Source organism: Odontesthes bonariensis, chromosome 19 (genome assembly GCF_027942865.1).
Source record: "Odontesthes bonariensis isolate fOdoBon6 chromosome 19, fOdoBon6.hap1, whole genome shotgun sequence".
NCBI lineage: Eukaryota > Metazoa > Chordata > Actinopteri > Atheriniformes > Atherinopsidae > Odontesthes > Odontesthes bonariensis.
The window spans coordinates 1,360,144-1,376,798 of NC_134524.1; the positions used below are offsets into that span (position 1 = coordinate 1,360,144).

The 16,655-nt window shown below is 48.4% G+C and overlaps 1 protein-coding gene and 1 pseudogene across 1 annotated transcript in view; both read left to right on the forward strand.

The window, feature by feature from the left end:
• The window catches only part of asgr1a (asialoglycoprotein receptor 1a), a 13,405-nt gene extending 10,842 nt beyond the window's left edge, over window positions 1–2,563 (forward strand). Inside the window, exons 6-9 of the mRNA XM_075450763.1 lie at window positions 19–111; window positions 1,004–1,158; window positions 1,305–1,414; window positions 2,330–2,563. Of these exons, the coding sequence (XP_075306878.1) occupies window positions 19–111; window positions 1,004–1,158; window positions 1,305–1,414; window positions 2,330–2,486 (515 nt within the window). The 3' untranslated portion in view covers window positions 2,487–2,563. The remainder of the gene's footprint in view (window positions 1–18; window positions 112–1,003; window positions 1,159–1,304; window positions 1,415–2,329) is intronic.
• A 2,919-nt stretch (window positions 2,564–5,482) lies between these two features.
• On the forward strand, window positions 5,483–16,579 carry LOC142369443 (uncharacterized; annotated as a pseudogene).
• The last annotated feature ends 76 nt before the right edge of the window (window positions 16,580–16,655 follow it).

Consider the following 16,655-nt stretch of genomic DNA (forward strand, 5'->3'; position numbering starts at 1 on the left):
GTGTGTGTGTGTGTGCAGTGTCGGCCATGCTGAAGTATCTCTCACTGGTGGATTCTCTCAGCAGGAGCGTCGCCGCCCTCAAATGTTCTGTGGAACACATCATTAACAACAGTACGCTCACACTCCTGACCCTGTGACCTCTGACAGAGCCTGACTGGTGGCTTCCTTCTATGTAGCTTATTGTTAGCTTTGATTTTAGCTGTAATGTTATATATTTTAAATTGTTAGTTGCTTTGGATAAAAGCGTCTGCTAAATACATAAACATACATTTTTACCACCTCAGAAACATCAGCAGAATTAAAGGTTTCCAGGAGAAACTCCTCCATGCATTCATCTCCAGCAGACTCCATCACTGTAACTTTTAACTGGACTTCCCACAAAGAGCATTAAACATCTGCAGCTCATCCAGATGCTGCTGCTGGAGCTTTAACCCGGACTAAGAGATCTGAACACATCACAGCAGCTTTAATATCTTTACACTGGCTTCCAGTCAGTCACAGAATAGATTTTAAAAGCCTGCTGATGGTTTACAATCTGTGATCTGTTCAGAGAATATAAAGCCAGCAGAGCTCTTAGATCCAAGGACTCAGGTCAGCTGGTCCAGTCCAGAGTCCAGACTAAACATGGAGAAGCAGCATTTAGCTGTTATGCTGCAAACAAGTGGAACAAACTGCCAGTGGAGATTAAACTTTCACCAAATGGAGACATTTTTAAATCCAGGTTAAAGACATTTCTGTTCTCATGTGTCTATGCATGAAATCTGCACGCAATCTTTGAACTTATCTGGACTGTTGCTTGTTATTAAATTCATTTAAATTAATTTAATCGTTTCTCTTTATATTCTTTTATGTATTTTTAATGCTTCTTGCACTCCCTGCTGCAATGCTTTTATTTTATGTAAAGCACTTTGAACTGTTTTGTGCATGAAAAGTGCTGTGTAAATAAATTTGATTTGATTTGATAAACATAAACACACACATGCTCACACTGTCTGCGTCCCAGGCTCAGCGGCCGGCCCCTGTTGTCCGATGGACTGGACCCTGTTGGGTTCCTCCTGTTACCGCTTCAGCCGGTCGTCTCTGTCCTGGAACGAGTCCAGAAACTGGTGTGAAAGTCAAAATGCTCACCTGGTCATCCTGAACACTGACAAGGAGTGGGTGAGACATCTGTCCGTCCGTCTGTCTTCACGCAGAACTACTCAGAGCAGGATGTTAAAGTGGGATCCAGTCAGTACGGGTTCCACAGAGCTCTGGTTTGGGTTTCCCTCGGACCTGCTCCAACACGCCTCTTCCTGTCTCTGCAGGACTTTGTGACCCAGCACTCAGTTCCTGAGTTTTACTGGGTCGGCTTGTCCGATTGGAGGACTGGGAAGTGGGAGTGGGTGAACCAGACGCCGTACACTGTGGAGCGCAGGTAGGTTACCATGGAAACGGGCCCTTTCTGATGCAGGTTTAATCTGCGTCCGTGTTGTGACGTGAGTACGACGCTCAGCGTGTTGCCGTTACATCGCTCAGGAGTCACATTTTGTTAATTTACAAACGGTGAACAACATAGAACAAGAAGGTACATACAAGAAAAAAAAGCATAGCAATAAATATTTATAAAAATGAAATTAATAAATGAATAAATGGAAGGAGAAAAAAATATATATATAAATGTGTATACTAATTCTTTTTTTTTTTAAGTATATTTTTTTTATTCAAGAAAGCACAAAGTAAGATTCATTTAAATACAATATCGTGATTTGGATTTGTTTTCTTTTTAACAAACATAACTCACCCATATACTGCTGTAAAGGGAAAAAACACATATAAGCATAGATAGCAAAGTTAAATAAATGAACAATGCAATAAAGTAAATAAATAAATAAATAAATAAAGGGAATAATAATGATAGTACTAATGCTAGTAAGAATTAAAGTGTCCACACAGTGATGAGAAAATTGATGAAATAATAATAATAATATAAATGTGTATACTAATTCAGCTCTTCATTCCAGCCATCTACTTCAATGTCATTTTTTTTCAAGGAAATTACAGAAAACCTTCCAGATTTTCCAAAACTTGTCGAGCTTATTTTTTGTGGTGTAGCTTATCTTTTCTAAAGCCAGTAAAAAAACTTCCCTGTTAGCCATTGTGAAGCAGTACAAGGTTTATCCCTTTTCCGTAAGCAGGCTATGCTCAGGAGTCATTTTGTGTTTTTCCTTCCTCAATGAGAACAAATAACAGTTTGGAAATGGCCTTCTAACCCTTCCCTCTCTGAGATGGTTGCTGATGTCTTTCCTCCTTGGCATCGTGTTAACACACACCTGAATGTGTTGGTTTCCAGGCGGTGGGTCCCCGGGCAGCCCGACAACTGGTCTGGCCATGATCCGGCTTCTGGGAGCGAAGACTGCGCTCATCTCCACAGCGACGGGCGCCTCAACGACCTTCACTGCACCGTAAAGATGCGCTTCATCTGTCAGAAGCACAGCGTGCACATCTGAGAACACACACCTGAACACACACCTGAACACACACCTGAACACACACCTGAGAATACACCTGAAAACACACCTGAGAAAACACCTGAACACACACCTGAAAACACACACCTGAAAACACACCTGAACACACACCTGAACACACACCTGAACACACACCTGAACACACACCTGAACACACACCTGAACACACACCTGAAAACACACCTGAGAAAACACCTGAACACACATCTGAACACACACCTGAAAACACACCTGAGAAAACACCTGAACACACACCTGAAAACACACCTGAGAACACACCTGAGAACACACCTGAGAACACACCTGAGAACACACCTGAGAACACACCTGAGAACACACCTGAACACACACCTGAGAACACACCTGAGAACACACCTGAGAACACACCTGAGAACACACCTGAGAACACACCTGAACACACACCTGAGAACACACCTGAACACACACCTGAACACACACCTGAGAAAACACCTGAGAACACACCTGAGAACACACCTGAACACACACCTGAACACACACCTAAACATACACCTGAGAACACACCTGAACACACACCTGAGAACACACCTGAACAAACACCTGACAACACACCTGAGAATACACCTGAAAACACACCTGAGAATACACCTAAACACACACCTGAGAACACACCTGAGAACACACCTGAACACACACCTGAGAACACACCTGAGAACACACCTGAGAAAACACCTGAGAACACACCTGAGAACACACCTGAGAACACACCTGAGAACACACCTGAACACACACCTGAACACACACCTGAGAAAACACCTGAGAACACACCTGAGAACACACCTGAACACACACCTGAGAACACACCTGAGAACACACCTGAACACACACCTGAGAAAACACCTGAGAACACACCTGAGAACACACCTGAGAACACACCTGAACACACACCTGAACACACCTGAACACACACCTAAACATACACCTGAAAACACACCTGAGAACACACCTGAACACACACCTGAACACACCTGAACACACACCTAAACATACACCTGAACACACACCTGAACACACACCTAAACATACACCTGAAAACACACCTGAGAACACACCTGAGAACACACCTGAGAACACACCTGAACACACACCTGAACACACCTTAACACACACCTGAACACACACCTGAGAACACACCTGAACACACACCTGAGAACACACCTGAACATGCACCTGCCGGAGGCTCCGCCCACAAACTGCTCTCCTGATGTGGACCAAACCAAAACAGTTAAACACAGTTTCAGATGACAATAAAATTACAAAAAACATGTCAACAAAATGTTTCTGTGAGCTTTGTTCATGTTTGTTGCTGTCTGGTATGTAACCAAAGAGTCAAAGTCAGAACACACAGCAGCTTCTCTGGTTGGACGTCCGCAGGCTCATCTGTAAACACACAGCAGCTTCTCTGGTTGGACGTCCGCAGGCTCATCTGTAAACACACAGCAGCTTCTCTGGTTGGACGTCCGCAGGCTCATCTGTAAACACACAGCAGCTTCTCTGGTTGGACGTACGCAGGCTCATCTGTAAACACACAGCAGCTTCTCTGGTTGGACGTACGCAGGCTCATCTGTAAACACACAGCAGCTTCTCTGGTTGGACGTCCGCAGGCTCATCTGTAAACACACAGCAGCTTCTCTGGTTGGACGTCTGCAGGCTCACCTGTAAACACACAGCAGCTTCTCTGGTTGGACGTACGCAGGCTCATCTGTAAACACACAGCAGCTTCTCTGGTTGGACGTACGCAGGCTCATCTGTAAACACACAGCAGCTTCTCTGGTTAGACGTACGCAGGCTCATCTGTAAACACACAGCAGCTTCTCTGGTTAGACATACGCAGGCTCATCTGTAAACACACAGCAGCTTCTCTGGTTGGATGTACGCAGGGTCATCTGTAAACACACAGCAGCTTCTCTGGTTGGACGTCTGCAGGCTCATCTGTAAACACACAGCAGCTTCTCTGGTTGGATGTACGCAGGCTCATCTGTAAACACACAGCAGCTTCTCTGGTTGGATGTACGCAGGCTCATCTGTAAACACACAGCAGCTTCTCTGGTTGGACGTACGCAGGCTCATCTGTAAACACACAGCAGCTTCTCTGGTTGGACGTCCGCAGGCTCATCTGTAAACACACAGCAGCTTCTCTGGTTGGACGTCTGCAGGCTCATCTGTAAACACACAGCAGCTTCTCTGGTTGGACGTACGCAGGCTCATCTGTAAACACACAGCAGCTTCTCTGGTTGGACGTACGCAGGCTCATCTGTAAACACACAGCAGCTTCTCTGGTTGGACGTCCGCAGGCTCATCTGTAAACACACAGCAGCTTCTCTGGTTGGACGTCTGCAGGCTCATCTGTAAACACACAGCAGCTTCTCTGGTTGGACGTACGCAGGCTCATCTGTAAACACACAGCAGCTTCTCTGGTTGGACGTCCGCAGACTCATCTGTAAACACACAGCAGCTTCTCTGGTTGGACGTCCGCAGGCTCATCTGTTAACACACAGCAGCTTCTCTGGTTGGACGTACGCAGGCTCATCTGTAAACACACAGCAGCTTCTCTGGTTGGACGTACGCAGGCTCATCTGTAAACACACAGCAGCTTCTCTGGTTGGACGTCCGCAGACTCATCTGTAAACACACAGCAGCTTCTCTGGTTGGACGTACGCAGGCTCATCTGTAAACACACAGCAGCTTCTCTGGTTGGACGTCCGCAGACTCATCTGTAAACACACAGCAGCTTCTCTGGTTGGACGTCCGCAGACTCATCTGTAAACACACACTCGGTTTTTCCAGGTCAAAGTGCGTTTTGTGGTCATTGACCCGCAGCTCGGCGTCAGGCTGTTTTTCAGGCTGTTTTTCAGCCTTCTTCGTTCAAAGTGAAGCAAAGACGAGCGGCGACTCGGCAGCCGAAGGATCCCAGAGACTCGGAGGGAGACGTCGCCATGACGACAGAATACCGCGAGGAAGCGGAAGACGACAGCTCCTCCTTCTGGAACAAAGGTACGAGTCCGTCTGGGTCGGAGTGGCTGCAGTGTGATGAGATGTAACAAACTTTAGAAAGCAGCTAAAAACACATCTGTACACCCTCGCCTTCTACTAGTTTTATAAATTCTATTATTATTACTATTTATATATCACATTTATTGCTTTTCTATTTCATTGGTAAATTCATTCTTCTATTTTTAGTACTTTATCTTTAATTTATATCTATTTCTTCCTCACTCTTCTTCCTCATTTACTTATTTTTGATCTTATTATTAAAGCACTTTGAGCTACATTTTGTGTATGAAAAGTGCTATATAAATAAATTATTATATTGTATTATATGTGTTTCTTATGAGCGTTTCTGCCCGGCAGAGCCTCGGCCCGTCTACTTCTCGGGTCCCTCCAGGTTCAGACGCTGGCTGTTTCCCGGCCTGACGGCGGCCGTTCTCCTGATCCTGATCATAGCAGTGGGAGCCGTCAGTGAGTAACCCCCCACACCTGAGACCTCCATGTTTACCAGCAGCTAAACTGGGTCAGGGACACAGCACAGCACCGCACATGCATCACTTTGAACACTTTCATCTGGTCAAAACTACTTTTTCTTTTCTTTTTCTGACTTTTCTGTCTTCTTGTGTTGCTATCAGTCAGAAAAACTACTTTTTCTTCTCAGAACAGTGTGAAACCTCAGTAAAACCTCATCAGAACATGTTTCCTGTCCCTGCTGCCAGTTTGTCTGATGAAATCAGTCGCACACATTGAACTGTCGCACAGAACAAAATGCCGTTATCGGCCTGCACTGCTCACACTGTTAGGTGTGACGCATTAAAGTGCAGCTGTTAGGGTTCATTTCTTATGAAGATGAGGAAGTTTTATTGACACTTAAAGGTGTTCTCAGGTGTTTTCAAAGATTCTAAGTTATAAATTCCAACTTTATTTAACTATTAAACTCTTTTAAATAGATTTCTTTGTGTCTTTAGTCTCCTCGAAAGGTGAGATTTGAGCTTTTCACACAGCTGGAATGATGAGAATTGGTATTTAGACCGGATCTTAATGATCTAAATAGTTTATGCTCACATGTGCAGCCAGCCGGCTCCAGCTGGCTTTGTCTGGAACACCACCAGAGGAGCTTATCAGGTGCCTGGCCTCTGAAAAACCTCTGAGCGGGTCCAGGTTTAACGGGTTTAACAGGTTTAACGGGTTTAACAGGTTTAACAGGTTTAACAGAGGGTTAAAAACCATCTGCAGCAAAGGCAGATGTCAGGTCTGTAATGGTTTAAACTCAAAGTGGCTGACACAACCCTCTGCTGTGTGTTCAGATACAAACACTCTGAGCCGACTGCGGTCTGCAGAGAGCAGAGTTTCCAACCTGACGGAGTCGCTCAGCAGCTCCCAGCAGCTCACCAAAGGTAACACACCTGTCCAGGTGCCTCAGTCTGAGGAACCGCTGCCTTCACTCTCACTCACCTCCTGTCATCCCGCGCAGACACGGCCAAAGACGTCCAGCGGCTGAAGTTCGCTGTGGAGAGCAACAAGGACGAGCTGACCTCAGGTGAGACGGAGCAGCCATCACTCACTTCTGCTGCCGTCACCTGAGATGGAAGCAGCTGATCCTGACACAGCGTGTGTGTGTGTGCACGTGTGTCTGCACGTGTGTGTGCACGTGTGTGTTTCGGCAGTATCGGAGGCGCTGAAGCAGCTCGCCACTCTGGACATCATCAGCAGGACGGTCACTGCGCTCAGATGTTCTTTGGAAAACTTCATCAACAACAGTAAGTTGTATCTGTCCACGTAGAGGAGTATCTGTGCACGTAGGGGAGTATCTGTGCACGTAGGGGAGTATCTGTGCACGTAGGGGCGTATCTGTGCACGTAGGGGCGTATCTGTGCACATAGGGGCGTATCTGTGCACGTAGGGGCGTATCTGTGCACGTAGGGGCGTATCTGTGCACGTAGGGGGCGTATCTGTGCACATAGGGGCGTATCTGTGCACGTAGGGGGCGTATCTGTGCACGTAGGGGCGTATCTGTGCACATAGGGGAGTATCTGTGCACGTAGGGGCGTATCTGTGCACGTAGGGGCGTATCTGTGCACGTAGGGGGCGTATCTGTGCACGTAGGGGCGTATCTGTGCACATAGGGGCGTATCTGTGCATGTAGGGGCGTATCTGTGCACGTAGGGGGCGTATCTGTGCACATAGGGGCGTATCTGTGCACGTAGGGGGCGTATCTGTGCACGTAGGGGCGTATCTGTGCACATAGGGGAGTATCTGTGCACGTAGGGGCGTATCTGTGCACGTAGGGGCGTATCTGTGCACGTAGGGGGCGTATCTGTGCACGTAGGGGCGTATCTGTGCACATAGGGGCGTATCTGTGCATGTAGGGGCGTATCTGTGCACGTAGGGGGCGTATCTGTGCACATAGGGGCGTATCTGTGCACGTAGAGGAGTATCTGTGCACGTAGGGGAGTATCTGTGCACGTAGGGGGCGTATCTGTGCACGTAGGGGGCGTATCTGTGCACGTAGGGGGCGTATCTGTGCACGTAGGGGGCGTATCTGTGCACGTAGGGGGCGTATCTGTGCACATAGGGGCGTATCTGTGCACGTAGGGGGCGTATCTGTGCACGTAGGGGCGTATCTGTGCACGTAGGGGGCGTATCTGTGCACGTAGGGGCGTATCTGTGCACATAGGGGCGTATCTGTGCATGTAGGGGCGTATCTGTGCACGTAGGGGGCGTATCTGTGCACATAGGGGCGTATCTGTGCACGTAGAGGAGTATCTGTGCACGTAGGGGAGTATCTGTGCACGTAGGGGGCGTATCTGTGCACGTAGGGGGCGTATCTGTGCACGTAGAGGAGTATCTGTGCACGTAGGGGAGTATCTGTGCACGTAGGGGGCGTATCTGTGCACGTAGGGGAGTATCTGTGCACGTAGGGGCGTATCTGTGCACGTAGGGGGCGTATCCTGTACTCGTACATCTGTACCACCTGAGCTGGAGTCAGGAGAGAGTCCCGTTGCTGTGGATGACGTCACACGTGGTTCCTGTCCCCAAGAAGTCGAGGCCATCCGACCCAGAGGACTACAGACCGGTCGCTCTCACATCTCATGTGATGAAGGTCATGGAGAGACTGGTCCTGCCCAGCTGAGGCCTCAGGTGAGGACGTTCCTAGACCCCCTACAATGTGCCTACCAGCCCCACTTGGGAGTTGATGATGCTGTCATCTTCCTGCTGCAACGAGCCCACATGCACCTGGATGGTGGAGGAGACACTGTGAGAATCACATTCTTTGATTTCTCGAGTGCCTTCAACACCATGCAGCCCCTGCTACTGGGTGAGAAGCTGCGGGGGACGGGTGTCCACAGCTCAGTGATCTCCTGGGTTACTGACTGCCTGACAGGCCGGCCACAGTCTGATGTGGTGGTCAGTGACGTAGGAGCTCCACAGGGAACCGTGCTTTCTCCTTTTCTCTTCACCTTGTACACCACTGATCTCCAGTACAACTCTGAGTCATGTCACCTACAGAAGTTTTCTGATGACTCAGCTGTTGTCGGGTGTATAAGTGATGGAGAGGAGGGGGAGTACAGGACACTGGTGGACAACTTTGTGGAGTGGTCTGAGCAGAATCACCTGAGGCTGAACGTCAGCAAGACCAGAGAGATGGTGATCGACTTCAGGAGGAAGAAGAAGACGCCTTCACAGCCGCTGAAGATCAAGGGGGAGGTGGTGGAGGAGGTGGAGGACTACAAATACCTGGGAGTGGTGATCGGCAACAGACTGGACTGGGCATCCAACACTGACGCTGTGTGCAAGAAGGGGATGAGCAGACTTTATTTCCTAAGGAAGCTGAGATCCTTCATGTGTGCAGCAAGATGTTGGAGACCTTCTACCACAGTGTTGTTGCCGGAGCCATCTTCTTTGCTGCTGTGTGTTGGGGAAGCAGCATCAGAGCCAGCGACTCTAACAGACGGGACAAAATCATCAGGAAAGCTGGCTCTGTACTGGGACAAAAATTAGAGTCACTGGAAACCGTGGTGGAGAGGAGGACACGGAAGAAGCTGTTATCTATCATGGATAACATACAGCACCCTCTCCACCACACAGGGGACAGACAGCGGAGCACCTTCTCACACAGACTGCTTCAGCTCCGCTGTCCAAGGGACGGATACAGGAAATCTGTCCTGCCACATGCCATCACCCTGTACAATAACAGTTAGTGTCATTATGGTATCTCAATACCATAACTGCATAACCGCACAACTGCATTGTTGCACTTTGATGTACATATATATTTTTATATTATTTATTTTATTTCTATTCTTATTCTTATTTTTATTTTTACTGTCTGTACGCTGCTACTGCAAAACAATTTCCCAGCTGGGATGAATAAAGTAGTTCTATTCTATTCTGTGCACGTAGGGGGCGTATCTGTGCACGTAGGGGAGTATCTGTGCACGTAGGGGGCGTATCTGTGCACGTAGGGGGGGTATCTGTGCACGTAGGGGGCGTATCTGTGCACGTAGGGGCGTATCTTTGCACATAGGGGGCGTATCTGTGCACGTAGGGGGGTATCTTTGCACATAGGGGGAGTATCTGTGCACGTAGGGGGGGTATCTGTGCACGTAGGGGGCGTATCTGTGCACGTAGGGGCGTATCTTTGCACATAGGGGGAGTATCTGTGCACGTAGGGGAGTATCTGTGCACATAGGGGGCGTATCTGTGCACGTAGGGGAGTATCTGTGCACGTAGGGGGCGTATCTGTGCACGTAGGGGGCGTATCTGTGCACGTAGGGGGCGTATCTGTGCACATAGGGGGCGTATCTGTGCACGTAGGGGGCGTATCTGTGCACATAGGGGAGTATCTGTGCACATAGGGGGCGTATCTGTGCACGTAGGGGCGTATCTGTGCACGTAGGGGCGTATCTGTGCACCTAGGGGCGTATCTGTGCACCTAGGGGGGGTATCTGTGCACGTAGGGGAGTATCTGTGCACGTAGGGGGCGTATCTGTGCACCTAGGGGGGGTATCTGTGCACGTAGGGGAGTATCTGTGCACGTAGGGGGCGTATCTGTGCACGTAGGGGGCGTATCTGTGCACGTAGGGGGCGTATCTGTGCACGTAGGGGCGTATCTGTGCACGTAGGGGGGGTGTTTGGGCTGTTCCCCAAAGAAAGGAGGACGGCTGGATAGAGGCTGCAGGTAAGAAGATATTTCAGCTCCAGACTCATGTCGTCCATCTGTCCCCGTCTCAGGTTCGGCCTCAGCCGGCTGCTGTCCTCTGGGTTGGGAGAATTCTGGTTCCAGCTGTTACTTCTTCAGCAAGACCAGTTTGTCCTGGCATGAAGCTCGAGACTGGTGCAACGGACACGAGTCTCACCTGGTCATCCTCATAACCGACGAAGAGTGGGTGAGAAGCCCGTCTGACAGTCAGGATGAAAGTGGAGAAAAGATGGTGTCATCAGCACATGAACAGGCGTTTTTATCTTAGAAAGAAACTTTTGTCATGTATGAAACAGGAGGTGATCCTTGCTTGTTTGACCTTTGACTTCTTTGTCTCTCTGGACCAGGACTTTGTGACAGGCCACTCCTCTGGTCATTTCTACTGGGTGGGTCTGACCGATGAGAAGTCAGAACGGTGGGAGTGGGTCAACCAGACGCCCTACGTCATGGACCGCAGGTGGAGTATCTTTCTACCCGCAGTCTGAAACGACTCATTAAACCTTCACTCGGGTTTCTGCTGCTGCTGGCAGCACTTGGTTCATATCTGAGTTATCTCAGGCAAACCTCAAAGAACAGCTTACGTTATTTACTGATAACAAAAGCCAGCAAATCCATATAGTCCAGTTCAATCCAACTGATATTATAGAACCGTAGTTATAGAGTATATTCATAAAGTTTTTAGCCTGATCTTAAAGGTAGAGAGGGTGTCTGCTTCCTGAAGCCAAACTGGCAGCTGGTTCCACAGAGAGGGGCCTGATAACTGAAGGCTCTGCCTCCCAAACTGGCAGCTGGTTCCACAGAGAGGGGCCTGATAGCTGAAGGCTCTGCCTCTCAAACTGGCAGCTGGTTCCACAGAGAGGGGCCTGATAACTGAGGGCTCTGCCTCCCAAACTGGCAGCTGGTCCCACAGAGAGGGGCCTGATAACTGAAGGCTCTGCCTCCCAAACTGGCAGCTGGTCCCACAGAGAGGGGCCTGATAACCGAAGGCTCTGCCTGCCAAACTGGCAGCTGGTTCCACAGAGAGGGGCCTGATAACTGAAGGCTCTGCCTCCCAAACTGGCAGCTGGTTCCACAGAGAGGGGCCTGATAACTGAGGGCTCTGCCTCCCAAACTGGCAGCTGGTCCCACAGAGAGGGGCCTGATAACTGAAGGCTCTGCCTCCCAAACTGGCAGCTGGTCCCACAGAGAGGGGCCTGATAACTAAGGGCTCTGCCTCCCAAACTGGCAGCTGGTTCCACAGAGAGGGGCCTGATAACTGAAGGCTCTGCCTCCCAAACTGGCAGCTGGTTCCACAGAGAGGGGCCTGATAACTGAAGGCTCTGCCCCCCCAAACTGGCAGCTGGTTCCACAGAGAGGGGCCTGATAACTGAAGGCTCTGCCTCCCAAACTGGCCGCTGGTTCCACAGAGAGGGGCCTGATAACTGAAGGCTCTGCCTCCCAAACTGGCAGCTGGTTCCACAGAGAGGGGCCTGATAACTGAAGGCTCTGCCTCCCAAACTGGCAGCTTATTCCACAGAGAGGGGCCTGATAACTGAAGGCTCTGCCTCCCAAACTGGCAGCTGGTTCCACAGAGAGGGGCCTGATAACTGAAGGCTCTGCCTCCCAAACTGGCAGCTGGTTCCACAGAGAGGGGCCTGATAACTGAAGGCTCTGCCTCCCAAACTGGTAGCTGGTTCCACAGAGAGGGGCCTGATAACTGAAGGCTCTGCCCCCCAAACTGGCAGCTGGTTCCACAGAGAGGGGCCTGATAACTGAAGGCTCTGCCTCCCAAACTGGCAGCTGGTTCCACAGAGAGGGGCCTGATAACTGAAGGCTCTTCCTCCCAAACTGGCAACTGGTTCCACAGAGAGGGGCCTGATAACTGAAGGCTCTGCCTCCCAAACTGGCAGCTGGTTCCACAGAGAGGGGCCTGATAACTGAAGGCTCTGCCTCCCAAACTGGCAGCTGGTTCCACAGAGAGGGGCCTGATAACTGAAGGCTCTGCCTCCCAAACTGGCAGCTGGTTCCACAGAGAGGGGCCTGATAACTGAAGGCTCTGCCTCCCAAACTGGCAGCTGGTTCCACAGAGAGGGGCCTGATAACTGAAGGCTCTGCCTCCCAAACTGGCAGCTGGTCCCACAGAGAGGGGCCTGATAACTGAAGGCTCTGCCTCCCAAACTGGCAGCTGGTTCCACAGAGAGGGGCCTGATAACTGAAGGCTCTGCCTCCCAAACTGGCAGCTGGTTCCACAGAGAGGGGCCTGATAACTGAAGGCTCTGCCTCCCAAACTGGCAGCTGGTTCCACAGAGAGGGGCCTGATAACTGAAGGCTCTGCCTCCCAAACTGGCAGCTGGTTCCTCAGAGAGGGGCCTGATAACTGAAGGCTCTGCCTCCCAAACTGGCAGCTGGTTCCACAGAGAGGGGCCTGATAACTGAAGGCTCTGCCTCCCAAACTGGCAGCTGGTTCCACAGAGAGGGGCCTGATAACTGAAGGCTCTGCCTCCCAAACTGGCAGCTGGTTCCTCAGAGAGGGGCCTGATAACTGAAGGCTCTGCCTCCCAAACTGGCAGCTGGTTCCACAGAGAGGGGCCCGATAACTGAAGGCTCTGCCTCCCAAACTGGCAGCTGGTTCCACAGAGAGGGGCCTGATAACTGAAGGCTCTGCCTCCCAAACTGGCAGCTGGTTCCACAGAGAGGGGCCTGATAACTGAAGGCTCTGTTAGGAAAATATCTTACAATGAGATCTTTAAGATATGATGGAGCTCGGTCATTAAGAGCTTTATATGTAAGGAGAAGAATCTTAAATTCTATTCTGAATTTAACAGGGAGCCAATGAAGAGAAGCTAAAACTGGAGAAATATGATCTCTGCTGTTAGATCTCATCAGAACTCTGGCTGCAGCATTTTGGATCAGCTGGAGGCTTTTCAGAGAATATGTGGGACAGCCCAATAATAAAGAATTACAGTAGTCCAATCTTGAAGTAACAAATGCATGAATTAGTTTTTCTGCATCACTCTGAGACAAGATGTTCCTGATTTTAACAATATTACGAAGATGAAAGAAGGCAGTCCTAGAAACCTGTTTTATATGCGAGTCAAATGATAAGTTCTGGTCAAAAATAACTCCAAGGTTCCTCACTGTAGAACTAGAAGCCAAGGAAATACCATCTAGAGTAACTATATAGCTAGACAATTTCTCCCTGAAACGCTCAGGTCCAAAGATAACGACTTCAGTTTGTCTGAATTTAGAAGCAGACAGTTCTGAGTCATCCAGGTCTTTATGTCTTTAAGACATGCTTGTAGTCTGACCAACCTATTGGGTTCATCTGGTTTTATAGATAAGTACAGCTGAGAATCATCAGCATAGCAATGGAACTTTATGCCATGCTGTCTAATAATGTTACCTAATGGAAGCATGGGCGTTGCACCTGTGGGGGATCGGGGTGTTTCCACACCCTCACTTTTACAGCAAGATGATTTCACCCCCCCCCACATTTTCCAAAGGTAAAAACGTTTGCCCCATGGATGTATTATATTAACGGTTTGCGCACCGTCGTAGTGCACCAACGTACAATGTGTTTTAAAGACTCTGTGCCCTCTTTAGAATAATTCCATCCAGATTTGAGCAGTCTAACTATTGTAGTTTCCATACAGGACCTAGTTTAGGGTGATGAGAATACAAAAAAAGAGCAGTAAAATGGCCCTGTTCTGCATTTTCACAAATCAGAGAAAGGTTTCACAAATCCCAAACAAGGTTTTTAATGAATCTACAGCCTCTTTAGAATAATTCCATCCAGATTTGAGCAGAGTAACTATTGTAGTTTCCATACATGACCTAGTTTAGGGCGATCAAAATGCAAAAATGCAGTGAAATGGCCCTTTATGCCCATGCATTTAATTTGCGAATCGGAGGCCAACTTCAGCATCATGTCTATGGGCTTGATGTGGTGCTCGTGTGCCCCCCCCCCACATTTAAAATCACTGCTCTACCCCTGAATGGAAGCATGTATAAAGTGAAAAGAATGGGTCCGAGCACAGAACCCTGGGGAACTCCATGACTCACTCTGGTGTGTGAGGAAGATTCTTCGTATACAAGAACAAACTGAAATCTATCAGATAAATATGACTTAGGCCACATTTACACATAGCCGGGTATTTAGAGAAACTAATATTTCCCCCCCTCCGTTTTCAATAATAACATCGTGCACACATCGTTTTCAAAAAACTTTACATTTACATCAACCCGCATAAATACGCCGTCAAGCGCCATAATAACTGTGCCAAACCTGTTGGCGGCAGTGTAGGGAAAGGAATAAAGCCATGCAAGCCAATCAGAATCCTCAGAATCGAGGACTTTCCTCATGTGAAGGAGGAGATAACGCGAGCAAATATCACAACAAAACTGAAGGCAATAAGAGGGAAATATAGACAGTCAGTGGATACTGGACGCAGCAGCGGCCAGGGAAGAGTGATGCTCCTCTGTTTGGAACTGTGCGAGCAGGTTTGGGCTGGCGAATGCAATAAGGCCACAAACGTAAAAATGAGTAGAACTTTAACATCATCCATGATAATCCTGATCAGCAGCCAAACAAACTGTAAACACAAGGCGCTCGCATGACCTTAAGCATTTTCTGGCGCATAATGTGACGTTTAAGAACCTAAAACGCCGTTTCTCCCAGTTGACACGGCAACACATAACCGGCGTTATCAGAAATCTCCCCTTTAGCCGGAGGTTTTAGAAATAATCGTTTTCTGTGATAAAAACGGGGTTTAGGTGTAAATGAGAGGCCAAACCGCAGGAAAACATCTGCGTCTTCCTGTCGTGTAAACGGGGCCTAAAACCAGCCTGATGCAGTTCCTTTAATCCCAACGACATGTTGAAGTCTCTGTAACAGAACGCTGTGCTCCTCTTCCCCAGGCGGTGGAAACCCGGGCAGCCCGACAGCTGGACCCGTCACGGTCTCGGTCCTGGAGACGAAGACTGCGCTCAGCTTCACCACGACGGGCGCCTCAACGACCTGCACTGCTCCAGCAGGCTGCGCTTCATCTGTCAGAAACACAGTCTGCACGCCTGATAACATCAGCCTGATGGCATCAGCCGACTCTTAGTGACATCACATCTTAGTGACATCACATCTTAATGACATCACATCTTAGTGACATCACATCTTAGTGTGACATCACATCTTAGTGACATCACATCTTAATGACCACATCTTAGTGACATCACATCTTAGTGTGACATCACATCTTAATGACATCACATCTTAGTGACATCACATCTTAGTGTGACATCACATCTTAATGACATCACATCTTAATGACATCACATCTTAGTGACATCACATCTTAGTGTGACATCACATCTTAGTGACATCACATCTTAGTGACATCACATCTTAATGACATCACATCTTAATGACATCACATCTTAGTGACATCACATCTTAGTGACATCACATCTTAGTGACATCACATCTTAGTGTGACATCACATCTTAATGACATCACATCTTAGTGACATCACATCTTAATTACATCACATCTTAGTGACATCACATCTTAGTGTGACATCACATCTTAATGACATCACATCTTAGTGACATCACATCTTAATGACATCACATCTTAGTGACATCACATCTTAATGTGACATCACATCTTAATGTGACATCACATCTTAGTGACATCACATCCCGACTCATCACACCGACGCTTGGATAAAAGAATTCTTCCCGTTTGTCCTTTTTCCAATTTCTGTTCATTTTTGCTTTAAACTTGGCAGTTTGTCGAACATGTGAGTTATTTCTGCTTTAATGATGGAAACGAACCCGATTAAATAAAGTGTGGAAAACACATCCGTCTCCCACCTTCCTCCTCCTCTAACAGAGGTTATTCACACATTATTTCATCAGGGAAAAGACAGACTTATGTTTGGTTA